General features: G+C 47.9%; 1 protein-coding gene across 3 annotated transcripts in view; it reads left to right on the top strand.

Annotated features, from left to right (window-relative positions):
• Positions 1 to 16,987, top strand: part of OFD1 (OFD1 centriole and centriolar satellite protein) — a 152,021-nt gene that overhangs the window by 98,169 nt on the left and 36,865 nt on the right. For all 3 annotated transcript variants that reach the window (XM_075336560.1, XM_075336559.1, XM_075336561.1), the window contains 2 exons: positions 932 to 1,067; positions 2,490 to 2,590. In XM_075336560.1, the coding sequence (XP_075192675.1) occupies positions 932 to 1,067; positions 2,490 to 2,590 (237 nt within the window). The remainder of the gene's footprint in view (positions 1 to 931; positions 1,068 to 2,489; positions 2,591 to 16,987) is intronic.

Raw genomic sequence — 16,987 nt, 5'->3', positions numbered from 1 at the left:
ACTAAACGCAAACCGGATGGAATAGCACGCCGCTGCAAGATGCTGTGGTAGCCATGCTGGTTCTGTATTCCTTCAATTTTGAATAAATCCCCAACAGTGTCACCAGCAAAGCACCCCCACACCATCACACCTCCTCCTCCATGCTTTACGGTGGGAACCAGTCATGTAGAGTCCGTCGGTTAACCTTTTCTACAAAGACACGGTGGTTGGATCCAAAGATCTCAAATTTGGACTCATCAGACCAAAGCACAGATTTCCACTGGTCTAATGTCCATTCCTTGTGTTCTTTAGCCCAAACAAATCTCTTCTGCTTGTTTCCTGTCCTTAGCAGTGGTTTCTTAGCAGCTATTTTACCATGAAGGCCTGCTGCACAAAGTCTCCTCTTAATAGTTGTTCTAGAGATGAGATGGTGTGTCCAAACTTTTGGTCTGTACTGTGTGTGTGTGTGTGTGTGTGTGTGGTGTGTATATATAATATATATATATATATATATATATATATATATATATATATACCGTACTCTTTGTATGTATATTACCTACCACCGCTTTCTTTGAGATCCAGCATCATTTTGCTCCTCATCTCAGGGACATCACCGCTCTTCAGACTAACCGACTCACTCTATGGGTGAGATGGAAGTCTCTTTTCCAATGTAAGTCTATGGGGCCTCATTCTGACGTTCTGTAGACTTACTTTGTTAAAGCTGATTTGGGATCACACAGCGCACAGTATAACCCAGAGAGTCTGAAAAGCAGGGTCCTCTCTAAGAAGACCAGAGTGATGCTAGATACTGGAGGTCAGTGAGTATTAACAAACTGACACTAAACTACATAGACACAAACTTAGGAGAAAAATGAGTTAACTAAATGTACTTTTTGTGTTAGATTACGATTAAATTATATATATTTTCCATAAATCTCTCTTATTACAGATGGCTCCTATATTTCATCATCTCACCACAGCCTTAATCATAGACTTTCTCCTATTCCGAAAGTCGTACGACGTCCTACGCAGAGCCGTAATGTGGTAGATCCTGCAGTAGATGGCGAAGATGAGCAGCAGTCCAGGTATATAAACTCACATGAGACATGTCTTTCTCTACTGTTAATGGCCTACAAGATGCCAGCTGGTCAAATCTTGCACTATATCTCTTAAGGTGGCTTTACACGCTACGAGATCGCTAAAGCGATCTCGTTGGGGTCATGGAATTTGTGACGCACATCCGGCCGCTTTAGCGATGTCGTTACGTGTGACATCTATTAGCGATTTTGAATCGTTGCAAAAACGTTCAAAATTGCTAATCGGTGACATACCCCCCTCTTCCCAAATATCATTGCTGCTGCAGTAACAATGTTGTTCCTCGTTCCTGCGGCAGCACACATCGCTACGTGTGACACCGCAGGAACGAGGAACCTCTCCTTACCTGCGTCCCACCAGCAATGAGGAAGGAAGGAGGTGGGCGGCATGTTCCTCCCACTCATCTCCACCCCTCCGCTTTGATTGGGCGGCCGCTTAGTGACGTCGCTGTGACGCCGAACGAACCGCCCCCTTAGAAAGGAGGCAGTTCGCCGGTCACAGCGACGTCGCAGAGCAGGTATGTGCGTGTGACGCTGCCATAGCGATAATGTTCGCTTCGGCAGCGATCACCATATATTGGCCGTACGATAGGGGTGGGTGCTATCACGCTCTACATTGCTAGCATCTGCTAGCGATGTCGCAGCGTGTAAAGCGGCCTTTAGACAATATATTTGACTTGTAGACCTATGTTTAGAAAATACCTGTATACCTTCCAAAATAAGAATTTGGGATCATCTTTTCTTATAATTTTGTGTGGTTCCTCTGTTATTTATGAATACATTGACAGATGTGTATTTCCATTTCCATTGTTAGTTTTCATTGTGACCATGGACAGGCCGGGTCCTCCAGAGGAAGAGATGCTGTTTACAGACAATCTCCTAATACATGAGACCCCTGAATGAGGGACATCCCTCTACTTACTCAGAGTTCTCAATATTCTTGGCCTATACTTAAAGGGGCTTTCTAATGGGGGACTATACTATAAAAGTCTTATAGATGTGGTGTACCTGATTCTGTTATTCGGCAGATGTCTGACCACACGAGAGTGGAGACGTGGCTGATTATGTGTCTCTCAATTACAAGTGCTCTCAGCAATAGCAGTGAACAGAGAGCTCCGGCACATGCGCTGCCACTCCTCCGCCTACTTGTGGTTGGATGCCAGCGTGAATGCATGATCGGGGTACCACAATTCGGGAAATATATGTGGGTCCCAGAGGTGGTGTTTGCATCTATCAGACATGTATGGCTATAAATGTCTCTCGAGAGATAACCTTTTTAAGGATATGCTATCAATTTTGACGAATGGAAAAACCCTTTAATAAATTAGTGTACATAAATACTATGAAAAGTAAATGATGGAGGTTACTGCAGATTACGTAAATCGGTCAGTCTAAACTTTCCTATCTCTATAGAGCTCACTCGCCAGCGGCCGGAAGCTCGGATGTGTCCCCTCATTCTGTGCCTGAGAAATTACATCCAGAAGACCTTAATCAGTCAGACTCCTCACTGCAGGGTAAGAGGGCCTAAATCAGAAGGGGCAGGGTACAAGGAGGCAGGACTAGAAAGGAATCTGTAATCCAGCTCCAGGTTTTCTGCCACAAAAATCTGAATGCACCAAAATGAATAATCTGCTCAGCTGAAACACAAGGACATTGTGCGCTGTCAGACCTGGAGGAGCTTATCCTAGATTCAACCATATATACAGTGTGTTACCTATGTGAACCCTGTGGAAGGACATGATCATGGTGATTTTTGTAGAGAAAAAAAAAATAATTTCTCAGTAAAAGTCATCAAGTTCTTTACAGAGAATCTGTCAGCAGGTTTTTGCTATGCAGTCTGACAAAAGCATGAGGTAGGGACAGAGACCCTGATTCTAATGCTGTGTCACTTTGCTACTTAGGCACAGCAGTTATAATTGAGTCTCCGTTTTCTCTGCTGCAAATTGAGCAGAGCTCAGTTGTTGAGTTGTGCATAACCTTGTCTATATTACATTTTCCTGTATACATTGTATACTGACAGAGTTGGCGGTGTGGTTGGACTAGGGTGTACAAGGAAAGTTGTCCTCTAGTGATAATTTCATGCTGATTAAAACAATGATTGTATTTAAACAGAAAAACACAGCCCAGTAAGTAACACATCGCTAGAATCCAGCTCTCGGTCCCTACATCATGGTACTTTCAAGATTACGAGGTATAAGCAAGGATTTTAGAATTAAAACATAGCTTTTAATATATTAGTCTAAAACACAAACTAAATAGTATAGTAAAGTGCAGTGCAGTGCAAGAAAATATATAAATAGAAAGATCTCACCCGATTTTCTTGATGAGATAAGAAGCCACTGGAAAGTTCAAGGCAGAAGCAGGTCAATCCGGACCAAACAAGGGGGGGGGGAATGGGGAGCATCCAAAGGACAATATCCCTACCCCTGTCGTGCCCCTGCAATATAATGCTTCCGCCCTTACAAGGGCAGCACCCAAGTCAGGAATGCTCGCCCTACTAACAAATACACCCTCCCAACGCGTTTCCCTCTCTCAGAAGAAAGAGAGTTCATCAGGGGAGAACTCAAAGTCCCACTGGTCCCACTGGCCATTAGCATACACATGTGCACCAAGAAAGGGCACTGTGTTTACACATTTGTAACACGACCGTACGTTGTGTGCAGTAACGTCCTGCCATTGCAGGCTTTACTTTGAGTTCTCCCCTGATGAACTCTCTTTCTTCTGAGAGAGGGAAACGCGTTGGGAGGGTGTATTTGTTAGTAGGGCGAGCATTCCTGACTTGGGTGCTGCCCTTGTAAGGGCGGAAGCATTATATTGCAGGGGCACGACAGGGGTAGGGATATTGTCCTTTGGATGCTCCCCATTCCCCCCCCCCTTGTTTGGTCCGGATTGACCTGCTTCTGCCTTGAACTTTCCAGTGGCTTCTTATCTCATCAAGAAAATCGGGTGAGATCTTTCTATTTATATATTTTCTTGCACTGCACTGCACTTTACTATACTATTTAGTTTGTGTTTTAGACTAATATATTAAAAGCTATGTTTTAATTCTAAAATCCTTGCTTATACCTCATATTCTGTTTTTGGATTTGGGTTGTACTGCTTTGCCATTGCGGCAGGACTGCTTTCTACTTTCAAGATTACAGATTATCTGCTGACAGATTCCATTTAAACTGAAGTAGCAGAGAAAGTAAATCTATATGACTTCTCTATGGATAAAAAATAAAATTGAGTGGAACTAAACTGTTTTTGTTGACGGACTAATTTAGAGCTCCGCTTAAGGCTTTCTCTATTTGGGTACACCTTATGAACCTCTTCACAACACATGACGTACTGGGTACGTCATGAATCGTGTGAGGTTAATCCCCGCCGCCTGCCATGGGCAGTTCACGGCGATCTGCACACATGTGAACTGATTTAAACAGCTGACGTGTGCCTGCCAGGCGCAAGTGGAACCGCGCTCCACCCGCGTCTTTTAACCCCTTACATCTCGCTGTCAAAATCTGACAGCGAGATCTAACAGCGCGCCGCGGTAAGCATTAACCTACCCAGTGCCATCGGAAGTCACATGACTTGATCACGTGATTTCCAGTGGTTGTCATGGTAGCACAGAGTCATGTGATGACTCCTGTAGCTATCAGGAGTCTCTTTCTCTCACTGCCAGCAGACTGCTGTGTGAAAGAGTAAAGCAGCTTTTCTTCAGATCTCAGCTTTGAAGCTGTGATCTGGAGAAATGGAGGAGCGATCAGACAACTACGGGTACTAGTAAAATAAAAAAATGTAAAAACGTTTTAAAAACTGTAAAAAAAAAATCAGCCCCCGTTCAGCCCATTGAAAATTAAAGGGTTAGAAAAATATACACACATTTGGTATCACCGCATTCAGAAATGCCTGATCTATCAAAATATAAAATCAATTAATCTAATCGGTAAACGGCGTAGCGGCAAAAAAATTCCAAACACCAAAATTACATTTGTTGGTCGCCACAAATTTTGCCCAAAATGCAATAACAGGCGATCAAAACGTACCATCTGCATAAAAATGGTACCTTTAAAAATGTCAGCTCGAGATGCAAAAAATAAGCTGTCACTGAGCCTTAAATCCTGAAAAACGAGAACGCTACGGGTTTAGACAAATGGCGCAAAAAGTGCGCCACTTTTTTTTGGGACAAACTTGTGAATTTTTTTTAACCCCTTAGATAAAAGTGAACCTCTACATGTTTGATGTCAACGAACTCATACCGAACTGAGACATCACACCAACACTTACGTTTTACCATATAGTGAACACGGTGAATAAAATATTCCAAAAACTATTGTGCAATATGCAATATTGTAAATATTAGTTACTATTATATATATTGTAATATACAATATGGTAAAACTTATGGATCCATTTAAAAGTACAGCTCGTTTAACAAAAAACAAGCCCTCATATGGCAAGATTGACAGAACAATAAAAAGTTAAGGCTCTCAGAAGAAGGGGAGCAAAAAAAAAACAATGGAAAAATCACCCAGGGGCGAAAGGGTTAAGGTTCTATATTGAATCACATGCTGACCAGTTCACAGAGCAGCATTCTATTATATTAAATATTATTTATATAATAATAAATACAAACATTCTAAGCTTGATATATCATTGTATATTTTTGTGTCTATTTTCTAGCTTTAGGATAGATATGATATGATCTACTAGGTCAATGCATTGTTCCCATGGATGAGTACGTGTTGTACTACTCTCTTGTGACCAGCAGAGGTCGCCTGCTGTCAGTCCAGTTTGATGATACGCAGGACAAGTCAACAGTTCCAGCATTATCGCTCATGCTTCATGTCAATGACCACAAAGATGTCTTTTAGCACAAGGCAATGTTTTCATAATCTAATGTCCCAGAGGAGACTGCACACAACAATAAAGGTCCAGTCACACTAAGCAACTTACCAGCGATCCCAACAACGATAGGGATCGCTGGTAAGTTGCTAGGAGGTTGCTGGTGAGCTGTCACACTGCGACGCTCCAGCGATCCCACCAGCAACCTGACCTGGCAGGGATCGCTGGAGCGTGGCTACACGAGTTGCTGGTGAGCTCACCAGCAACCAGTGACCAGCCCCCAGTCTCCTAGTTACAGCACACATCAGGTTAATTAACCCGATGTGTGCTGCAGCTAAATGTGCACAGAGCAGGGAGCAGCGCACACTGAGCGCTGGCTCCTTGCTCTCCTAGTTACAGCACACATCGGGTTAATTGCCTGATGTGTGCTGCAGCTAAATGTGCACAGAGCAGGGAGCAGCGCACACTGAGCGCTGGCTCCTTGCTCTCCTAGTTACAGCACACATCGGGTTAATTACCCGATGTGTCCTGCAGCTACATGTGCACACAGCAGGAGCCGGCAGCACAGGCAGTGAGAGCGGAGGAGGCTGGTATCAAAGGTAAATATCGGGTAACCAAGGACAGGGCTTCTTGGTTACCCGATGTTTACATTAGTTACCAGCCTCAGCAGAAGCTGGCTCCCTGCTCACTGCACATTAGTTGTTGCTGTCTCGCTGTCACACACAGTGATCTGTGCTTCACAGCAGGACAGCAACAACTAAAAAATGGCCCAGGACATTCAGCAACAACCAACGACCTCACAGCAGGGGCCAGGTTGTTGCTGGATGTCACACACAGCAACATCGCTAGCAACGTCACAAAAGTTGTTCGTTAGCAGCGATGTTGCTAGCGATGTTGCTTAGTGTGACGGGGCCTTAAGACAATCACAGAAACCACAAGTAAATCCACATCATCTGTGTGTAATAAACTCCTCATTGTTTGAGATCCATTCACTTCGTCCTAGTAAACAATGTATTACATGGCAACATAATGTAATCCATTGTGTCCAAGCAGATAAGATAATAGGTTGGACTGGCCACAACCACAAGGTTATGGACGTAATCGTATATACAAAACAGACTCTCTGTATATGTAATTTGGTCTCCAGTAAGGTATTGTGATATCACAGGTAAAAAGTCATTTACTTCAACCTCTTGGAATTCTCTCAATAATGATATCTGATTTTTATCTAAGTTTTAAAAAAAATATCTAAACAGTGTTATTAAAATCTTCAGCATAAAAAAAACTTATTATATTGGTTATCTTTTAAGCCTTGTTGTTGTTAAGCCTCTCTGGGGGTCCTTGTGATCACTTGCCCTTTAGATGGTCCTTGTACTTTCAGACAATGTGACGTGACCTTAATAGATAAAGTTCTACATAGGCGATCTGCAAATCTCTATGTAGAACCCCCGTCACATTTTTTTTAATTAAAGATTTTTATTAAAGTTTCCTGCACACGTAGCCAGAGTACACATCGGGTAAATAAGCAAAGCGGTTTGCTTATTATCCGATGTGTACTCTGGCTAGGAGTGCAGGGAGCCAGCGCTAAACGGTGTGCGCTGGTAACCAAGGTAAATATCGGGTAACCAAGGGAAGTGCTTTGCTTGGTTACCTGATATTTACCTTAGTTACCAAGCGCAGCATCGCTTCCACGCGTCGCTGGGGGCTGGTCACTCGTGAGATCTGCCTGATTGACAGCTCACCAGCGACCATGTAGCGACGCACCAGCGATCCTGACCAGGTCAGATCGCTGGTGGGATCGCTAGAACGTCGCTAAAGTGTGACGGTACCCTAACCTGTTCCCATGCTACTCTCTTCTCCCCAAACCTCCGTCATCATTATAGATAAGTTCTGCAGAAATTTCTTGCCCTTCTTTGTCGCTCCATTGGGAGACCCAGACAATTGGGTGTATAGCTTCTGCCTCCGGAGGCCACACAAAGTATTACACTTCAAAAAGTGTAACCCCTCCCCTCTGCCTATACACCCTCCCGTGCATCACGGGCTCCTCAGTTTTTATGCTTTGTGTGGAAGGAGGCACACATCCACTCATGCTCCCATTTTAGTCAGCAGCAGCTGCTGATTTTATCGGTTGGAAGAAAAGAGGGCCCCCACAGGGCCCCCGGCATGCTCCCTTCTCACCCCACTAAGTCGGCGGTGCTGTTAAGGTTGAGGTACCCATTGCGGGTACAGAGGCTGGAGCCACATGCCGTTTTCCTTCACCATCCCTTAGAGGCTCTGGGAGAAGTGGGATCCTAACCGGTCATCCATTCACTGGGACCGGGCTCCCTCCGCAGCCCCTGGAGGAATCTGCCGGACAGGAGACTTTGTATCATCAGGGACAGGGCCCTGCATCTAAAGGTACTCTGTGTCCCCATGGGGACGGTGCATGGAGCGCTTGTTTCACAGACGCTGCAGCTGCTGCTGGTTTTGTGACGACCGGGACTTCCGCGCCGACCGCACCTGTTTGTCGGCCGTGGTATTAAATTTAGTCCCCGGCTTCATGCGGCCTAGTACCATAACTCCCGCCCCCGGGCCTGCCAGTCAGGGGTAAGGGCGGGACGGTCGACCTGACGTCGGCAGTGAGGGCTGGAGCATACTTTAGGTTTCCTCCCCCCCTCACTGATCACTGTGGGGCACCAGATTCCCGCACTTTACTAGTCGCCGCCCACGGCTCCCTCCTCCCCTGAGAGCTCCGGCAGCCATTTTTACAACACATTCTGCCGGTGGAGGATTTCAGGAACGAGCTCTGCAGCTCTGGGAGGCCCAAGGCAGGGAATCTGGTGGACACACACCGCTTTGGGCGGTCGGTAAGCCACACCGGTCACCCGGCGCTGGTCCCCCTAGGGTGCCGAAGTGTATATATATATATATATATATATATATATATATATATAAATATATATATATATATTTGTATATATTTTCTCTGTTCGGCCGAGTTGTTTTGCTTTTTGACTATATACCCTCAGTGATCACTCTCCTAGGAGACAACAGCATGTCGTCCACAAGGAGCAAGGGTGCCAAGACACAGGGTTATTTTGCAACCTGTACCTCTTGTGCGGCTATGTTACCTGCAGGTTCCACCTACCCTCACTGTGAGCAATGCTCGGCCCCTGTTGCACTCGCTCAGCCGGAGCCTCGGGCACTAGTGGGACCCTCGGCTCAGGCAGAACCGCCTGCTCCCCCTGTCCAGGTGGCAGGGACAGAGTTTGCAGTTTTTGCTGAGAAACTCTCTGAGTCGCTTTCACAATCCATGGCTCAGTCTATGGACAAATGGTCTGCTAAGCTACTAGAAGCCTTGCAGTCCAGATCGGTCCTTACACAGGCCCCGGGCACTGTTGGATCGATCTTCGCCTCCAGGCCCCTCTTGGTCTGCGCCGCAGCGTGCTCCCGGGGTGGTCCCTAGGTCTCACGTGGAGGACTCCGGCACGGACCGCAGTCCCAGACCGGCTAAGCGGGCTCGCTGGGAATCTTCCCCGACTTCCTCACGCTGCTCGGGGTCTCAGCTTGAGGACTCTCTGGAGGATGAGGCGGATGTCGCAGCTCAGGGCTCTGACCCTGACGTTGCTCTCAATCTTGATACACCTGAAGGGGACGCCATAGTAAACGACCTTATAGCGTCCATCAACCAGGTGCTAGATCTTTCTCCCCCAACTCCACCTATAGAGGAGTCAGCTTCGCAGCAGGAGAAACACCAGTTTAGGTTTCCCAAACGTACACGGAGTGCGTTTTTCGATCACTCTAACTTCAGAGATGCTGTCCAGAAGCACAGAGCATTTCCGGACAAGCGCTTTACTAAGCGCCTTAATGACACACGTTACCCCTTCCCCTCTGACGTAGTTAAAGGTTGGGCTCAATGTCCCAAGGTGGATCCTCCAGTCTCTAGACTGGCGGCTAGATCTGTAGTATCAGTTGCAGATGGCTCATCGCTCAAGGATGCCACTAACAGGCAGATAGAGCTCCTGATGAAATCCATCTATGAAGCCACAGGCGCGTCTTTTGCCCCGGCCTTTGCAGCCGTGTGGGCACTCCAAGCTATCTCAGCTTGTCTGTCTGAGATTAATGCGGTCACACGTACCTCTGCTCCGCAAGTTGCGTCTTTGACTTCTCAGGCGTCGGTTTTTTCGTCCTACGCCATGAACGCCGTCCTGGACTCTGCTAGCCGTGCAGCGGTAGCATCCGCTAATTCTGTGGCAGTCCGCAGGGCCATGTGGCTACGCGAATGGAAGGCAGACTCTGCTTCCAAGAAGTTCTTAACCGGTTTGCCGTTTTCTGGCGACCGATTGTTTGGCGAGCGATTGGATGAAATTATTAAGGAATCCAAGGGAAAGGACTCGTCCTTACCCCAGTCCAAACCGAAGAGACCTCAGCAACGGAAAATACAATCGAGGTTTCGGTCCTTTCGGCCCTCAGCCAAGTCCCAATCCTCCTCGTCCAACAGGCCAGAGAAGGGCCAGAGGAACTATTATGCGTGGCGGTCTAAGTCACGTCCCAAAAAAAAACGCCGGAGGCACTGCCTCCAAGGCGGCCTCCTCATGACTTTCGGCCTCCCCAAACCGCATCCTCGGTCGGTGGCAGGCTCTCCCGCTTTTGCGACGCCTGGTGGCCACATGTCCAAGACCGATGGGTGAGAGACATTCTGTCTCACGGTTACAGGATAGAGTTCAGCTCTCGTCCCCCGACTCGTTTCTTCAGAACATCTCCGCCCCCCGAGCGAGCCGATGCACTTTTTCAGGCGGTGAACACTCTGAAGACAGAAGGAGTTGTGATCCCCGTTCCCCTTCAGGAACGTGGTCGCGGTTTTTACTCCAACTTGTTCGTGGTGCCAAAAAAGGACGGATCATTCCGTCCCGTTCTGGACCTCAAACTGCTCAACAGACACGTGAGAACCAGACGGTTTCGGATGGAATCTCTCCGCTCGGTCATCGCTTCGATGTCACAAGGAGACTTCCTAGCATCAATCGACATCAAGGATGCTTATCTCCATGTGCCGATCGCACCCGAGCATCAACGCTTCCTGCGTTTCGCCATCGGGGACGAACACCTTCAGTTTGTGGCACTGCCTTTCGGCCTGGCGACAGCCCCACGGGTCTTCACCGAGGTCATGGCATCCGTTGTGGCGGTCCTACACTCTCAGGGCCACTCGGTGATCCCTTACTTAGACGATCTCCTAGTCAAGGCACCCTCCCGGGTGGCGTGTTAACACAGCCTGACCGTCGCTCTGGAGACTCTGCAGCGGTTCGGGTGGATCATCAATTTCCCAAAGTCCAAGTTGACACCGACCCAATCACTGACTTACCTCGGGATGGAGTTTCATACTCTCTCAGCGATAGTCAAGCTACCGCTGGACAAACAGCTTTCGCTGCAGACAGGGGTGCACTCTCTTCTTCGGGGCCAGTCACACCCCTTGAGGCGACTCATGCACTTCCTGGGAAGATGGTGGCAGCAATGGAGGCAGTCCCCTTTGCGCAGTTTCATCTGCGCCCACTCCAATGGGACATTCTCCGCAAATGGGACAGGAGGTCGACGTCCCTAGACAGGAACGTCTCTCTTTCCCTGGCAGCCAAAACCTCTCTTCAGTGGTGGCTTCTTCCCACTTCTCTGTCGCAGGGAAAATCCTTCCTGCCCCCATCCTGGGCTGTGGTCACGACGGACGCGAGTCTGTCAGGGTGGGGAGCGGTTTTTCTCCACCACAGGGCTCAGGGAACCTGGACTCCGACAGAGTCCTCCCTTCAGATCAATGTTCTGGAGATAAGGGCAGTGTATCTAGCCCTAAAGGCGTTCCATCGGTGGCTGGAGGGCAGGCAGATCCGCATACAGTCGGACAACGCCACGGCGGTCGTGTACATCAACCACCAAGGCGGCACGCGCAGCCGTCAAGCCTTCCAGGAAGTCCGGCGGATTCTGCTGTGGGCGGAGGCCACAGCCTCCACCATCTCCGCAGTTCACATCCCGGGCGTAGAAAACTGGGAAGCAGACTTTCTCAGTCGCCAGGGCATGGACGCGGGGGAATGGTCTCTTCACCCAGACGTGTTTCGAGAGATCTGTCGCCGCTGGGGAACGCCGGACGTCGATCTCATGGCGTCACGGCACAACAACAAAGTCCCGGCATTCATGGCACGGTCTCAAGATCACAGAGCTCTGGCGGCGGACGCATTAGTTCAGGATTGGTCGCAGTTTCGACTGCCTTATGTATTTCCCCCTCTGGCGATGCTGCCCAGAGTGCTGCGCAAAATCAGGTCCGACTGTCGTCGCGCCATTCTTGTCGCTCCAGATTGGCCGAGGCGGTCGTGGTACCCGGATCTGTGGCACCTCACGGTGGGTCAACCGTGGGCGCTCCCAGACCGCCCAGACTTGCTGTCTCAAGGGCCGTTTTTCCATCTGAATTCTGCGGCCCTCAACCTGACTGTGTGGCCATTGAGTCCTGGCTCCTAGCGTCCTCAGGGTTATCTCAAGATGTCATTGCCACTATGAGACAGGCCAGGAAACCAACGTCCGCCAAGATCTATCACAGGTCTTGGAGGATCTTCTTATCCTGGTGCTCTGATAAGGGTTTTACCCCCTGGCCGTTTGCCTTACCCACTTTTCTTTCATTCCTTCAATCCGGAATGGACAAGGGTTTGTCTCTCGGCTCTCTCAAGGGACAAGTATCGGCGCTATCCGTATTTTTTCAAAAGCGTCTAGCCAGGCTTCCGCAGGTCCGCACGTTCCTGCAAGGAGTTTGCCACATAGTCCCACCTTACAAGCGTCCGCTGGAACCCTGGGATCTTAACAGGGTGCTAACGGCTCTTCAGAAACCACCTTTCGAGCCGCTGAGTGTCGGAGCTAGCAGCGCTGTCATGCAAAGCCCCCTTCCTGGTCTTTCACCAGGATAAGGTGGTTCTGCGTCCGGTCCCGGAATTTCTCCCTAAGGTGGTATCCCCTTTTCATCTCAATCAGGATATCTCCTTACCTTCATTTTGCCCTCATCCAGTTCACCAATGTGAAAAGGATTTGCACTCGTTAGATCTGGTGAGAGCACTCCGGCTCTACGTGTCTCGCACGGCGCCCCTGCGCCGTTCAGATGCGCTCTTTGTCCTTGTCGCTGGCCAGCGTAAGGGTTCGCAGGCTTCCAAGTCAACCTTGGCTCGGTGGATCAAGGAACCGATTCTTGAAGCCTACCGTTCTTCTGGGCTTCTGCTTCCTTTGGGGCTGAAAGCCCATTCTACCAGAGCCGTGGGTGCGTCCTGGGCACTGCGGCACCGGGCTACGGCTCAGCAGGTGTGTCAGGCAGCTACCTGGTCTAGTCTGCACACTTTCACGAAACACTATCATCAGGTGCATACCTATGCTTCGGCAGACGCCAGTCTAGGTAGGCGAGTCCTTCAGGCGGCGGTTGCCCACCTGTAAGAGGGGGTCGTTTTCGGCTCTTTTTATCAAGGTATTCTTTTACCCACCCAGGGACTGCTTTTGGACGTCCCAATTGTCTGGGTCTCCCAATGGAGCGACAAAGAAGAAGGGAATTTTGTTTACTTACCGTAAATTCCTTTTCTTCTAGCTCCTATTGGGAGACCCAGCACCCGCCCCTGTGCCCTTCGGGCTGTTTGTTCTTTTGTGTACACATGTTGTTCATGTTGAATTGTTCTTTTGGTTCATGGTTCAGTTCTCCGAACATCCTTCGGATTGAATTTACCTTAGACCAATTTATAAGTTTCCTCCTTCCTGCTTTTGCACCAAAACTGAGGAGCCCGTGATGCACGGGAGGGTGTATAGGCAGAGGGGAGGGGTTACACTTTTTAAAGTGTAATACTTTGTGTGGCCTCCGGAGGCAGAAGCTATACACCCAATTGTCTGGGTCTCCCAATAGGAGCTAGAAGAAAAGGAATTTACGGTAAGTAAACAAAATTCCCTTCTTTTCCCTTTGTTATCAATTTAGAGTAAAGGCCCCGTCACACTAAGCAACATCGCTAGCAACATCGCTAGCAACATCGCTGCTAACGAACAACTTTTGTGACGTTGCTAGTGATGTTGCTGTGTGTGACATCCAGCAACAACCCGGCCCCTGCTGTGAGGTCGTTGGTTGTTGCTGAATGTCCTGGGCCATTTTTTAGTTGTTGCTGTCCCGCTGTGAAGCACAGATCGCTGTGTGTGACAGCGAGACAGCAACAACTAAATGTGCAGGCAGCAGGAGCCGGCTTCTGCGGAGGCTGGTAACCACAGTAAACATCGGGTAACCAAGAAGCCCTGTCCTTGGTTACCCGATATTTACCTTTGTTACCAGCCTCCGCCGCTCTCACTGTCAGTGCCGGCTCCTGCTCTGTGCACATGTAGCTGCAGGACACATCGGGTTAATTAACCCGATGTGTGCTGTAGCTAGGAGAGCAGGGAGCCAGCGCTAAGCATTGTGCGCTGCTCCCTGCTCTGTGCACATTTAGCTGCAGCACACATCGGGTAATTAACCCGATGTGTGCTGTAACTAGGAGAGCAAGGAGCCAGCGCTCAGTGTGCGCTGCTCCCTGTTCTCTGCACGTGTAGCTCCGTGCGCTGGTAACCAAGGTAAATATCGGGTTGGTTACCCGATATTTACCTTAGTTACCAAGCGCAGCATCTTCCACGCGGCGCTGGTCACTGGTTGCTGGTGAGCTCACCACCAACTCGTGTAGCGACGCTCCAGCGATCCCTGCCAGGTCAGGTTGCTGGTGGGATCGCTGGAGCGTCGCAGTGTGACATCTCACCAGCAACCTCCTAGCAACTTACCAGCGATCCCTATCGTTGTTGGGATCGCTGGTAAGTTCTTAGTGTGACTGGACCTTTAGCCCAATCTAAACCTAATCAGTTCCCTCGAAGCCAACCCTGACCCGTCTATCCATCGTGCCCATATTTTTTCAAATTTGATGATGCCATTTCTTTTCCGGTGTATACTTTTCTCCACATTTATCACCCAATTAACTTTTGTTGACATATTCAGATATTGTAGGACTCTGATCGGAGATCCAGTGTTGAGCGATTAGTTTCCTGGCAATATATAATAGTCTAGATACGGCCACTTTGCCCTCCTCCTCCAAAGGTAAATCCTCCACGTATCCCAGAATACATCTAAAGTGAGTTAAGCTCGTCTCTATCGTATATACTCTATCGATTATTTCTGTCACCTCTCTCCAGTAATGTTCAATATCAGGACACGACCACATCATATGTAATAGATCTGCGGAACATATTTTGAATCACGGGCAGAGGGGGTCAGTTCTAACTCCAATATCAAACAGGAACCTAGGAGTGCGATATACTTGGTGAATAACGTACAGATGTGACAGTCAGTGCCTCCCCTAATGATAGACTAGGAATTCTTTCTAAAATTTCTACCCATTGGTTGTCCTCATTAGGTCCTATAGCTCGTTTCCATTTTTCTTTTGCGTTTACTGGACAACTCCGGTGCACCAGATATAATAGATCCCAATATAAACGAGAGATCACTCCCGCTAAGCCTCTAGAGGTTGCTATGCGTTGCATGACTTTGTTCTGCTCCAGTGCTTTACCCGTAATAGAGATTTCTGCCTGATAGGCATGTTGCAGTTGCAAGTACTTATAAAACTCAGAATTTTGGATCCCAAAGTCCGCTTGCAACTGAGGGAAGCCTCTGAGTTGGCCCCCCTCCACAATATGTGTGAATCTATTTATCCCTCTCAAAGCCCAGCTCCCAAACCCCTCTAAACGATGCAAGTTAGGTAACCATGGAGTTCTCCACATAGAGGTATACTATGAAATTCCCTGAATGTCTTGTAGTTTTTTAGTTTTATCCCAAAGGTTTTGGATTAGTAGTAGGGTTGGACAACTATTAGCAGCAGCTCCGAAGCCTCCTGCCTCTAGAACCTCGTATAGACTAGTGGAGTGAAAATATTGTTGTAGAATCATATACTGTGCCCCCCCCCCCCCCTCCAGGGTCCTCCCATCCCCGAATGTGCTGAAGCTGAGCCGCCAGATAGTAAACCCATGGATTGGGTACCGCCAGACCTCCACTACTTTTATCCCTCTGCAGGGTCTCGAGCCTCATGCGAGGCATCTGTCCGCCCCATATTAATTCCCGGAGTAATGCGTTTACCTTATGGAAAAATCTTTGTGGGATCCATTGTGGAGAGTTGTGTAGCTTGTATAGTAGTTGGGGCATCCAGATCATTTTGATCAGGTTAGTGCGGCCAACTGCTGAGAAGGGCAGGCGAGACCAGACTTCCTTCTTATCCTTAAATTTCGACAGAATAGGGGTTAGGTTGAGACTCTCAAAATCATCAACATGAGTGGTAACCATTATCCCCAAATATTTACACTGGGCAACAACCTATAGGCCCGAGTGTACATAGTTAGGGGAGTTTGTGGTTCCGTCCACCGGATGTAATACAGACTTTTCCCAGTTGATTAATAGACCTGAGTACTTCCCACATTCTTGTATAACCCCCATTGCCCTTGGCAGTGATGATGTTGCATTGGCCAGAAAAAGGAGTGTGTCGTCTGCGTACAACGCTATTTTTTCCTCCTGACCACCCCTCCTGAACCCTGTTATGTCTGGATTGGATCTAACCATTGCCACCATAGGCTCAACGGCCAGAGCAAATAGTAAGGGGGATAGCGGGCATCCCTGGTGGGTGGCCCTACCCAGGTGGAAAGGAGAAGTAAGGCATCCATTAACTTTTTTTTTTTTTTAACTTCGTTTTATTAACAATTTCAAACATGGTACAACTGACATTTGCCATATAAAGATAGCTCAGTATATAGATAGTAATATTTAAATATAACAATGAACAGTCATATAAAGTCCATAATATCTTTAGCACTTAACATAGAACAATGTTATTATCCAAACTTCTTATCATTTGCATATATATCTAAATTTATATTGAGCATAAGAACAGCTCTAACTATCAGCATGACCATAGTTTGAAAACAAGATAGAAAGATGAAGAGAAAAGGGAGAAAAGAAAGAACAACAACAGCCACATTGCATTATTATATCTCAATATACCATTGGACAGTGTTTCATATCCCAACATCTAGCGGGAACCACCATTATCCGCATA

The sequence above is a fragment of the Anomaloglossus baeobatrachus genome, chromosome 2, assembly GCF_048569485.1.
Source record: "Anomaloglossus baeobatrachus isolate aAnoBae1 chromosome 2, aAnoBae1.hap1, whole genome shotgun sequence".
In the NCBI taxonomy this organism is placed as follows: Eukaryota; Metazoa; Chordata; class Amphibia; order Anura; family Aromobatidae; genus Anomaloglossus; species Anomaloglossus baeobatrachus.
This window is presented reverse-complemented; position numbering and strand designations above follow the sequence as displayed.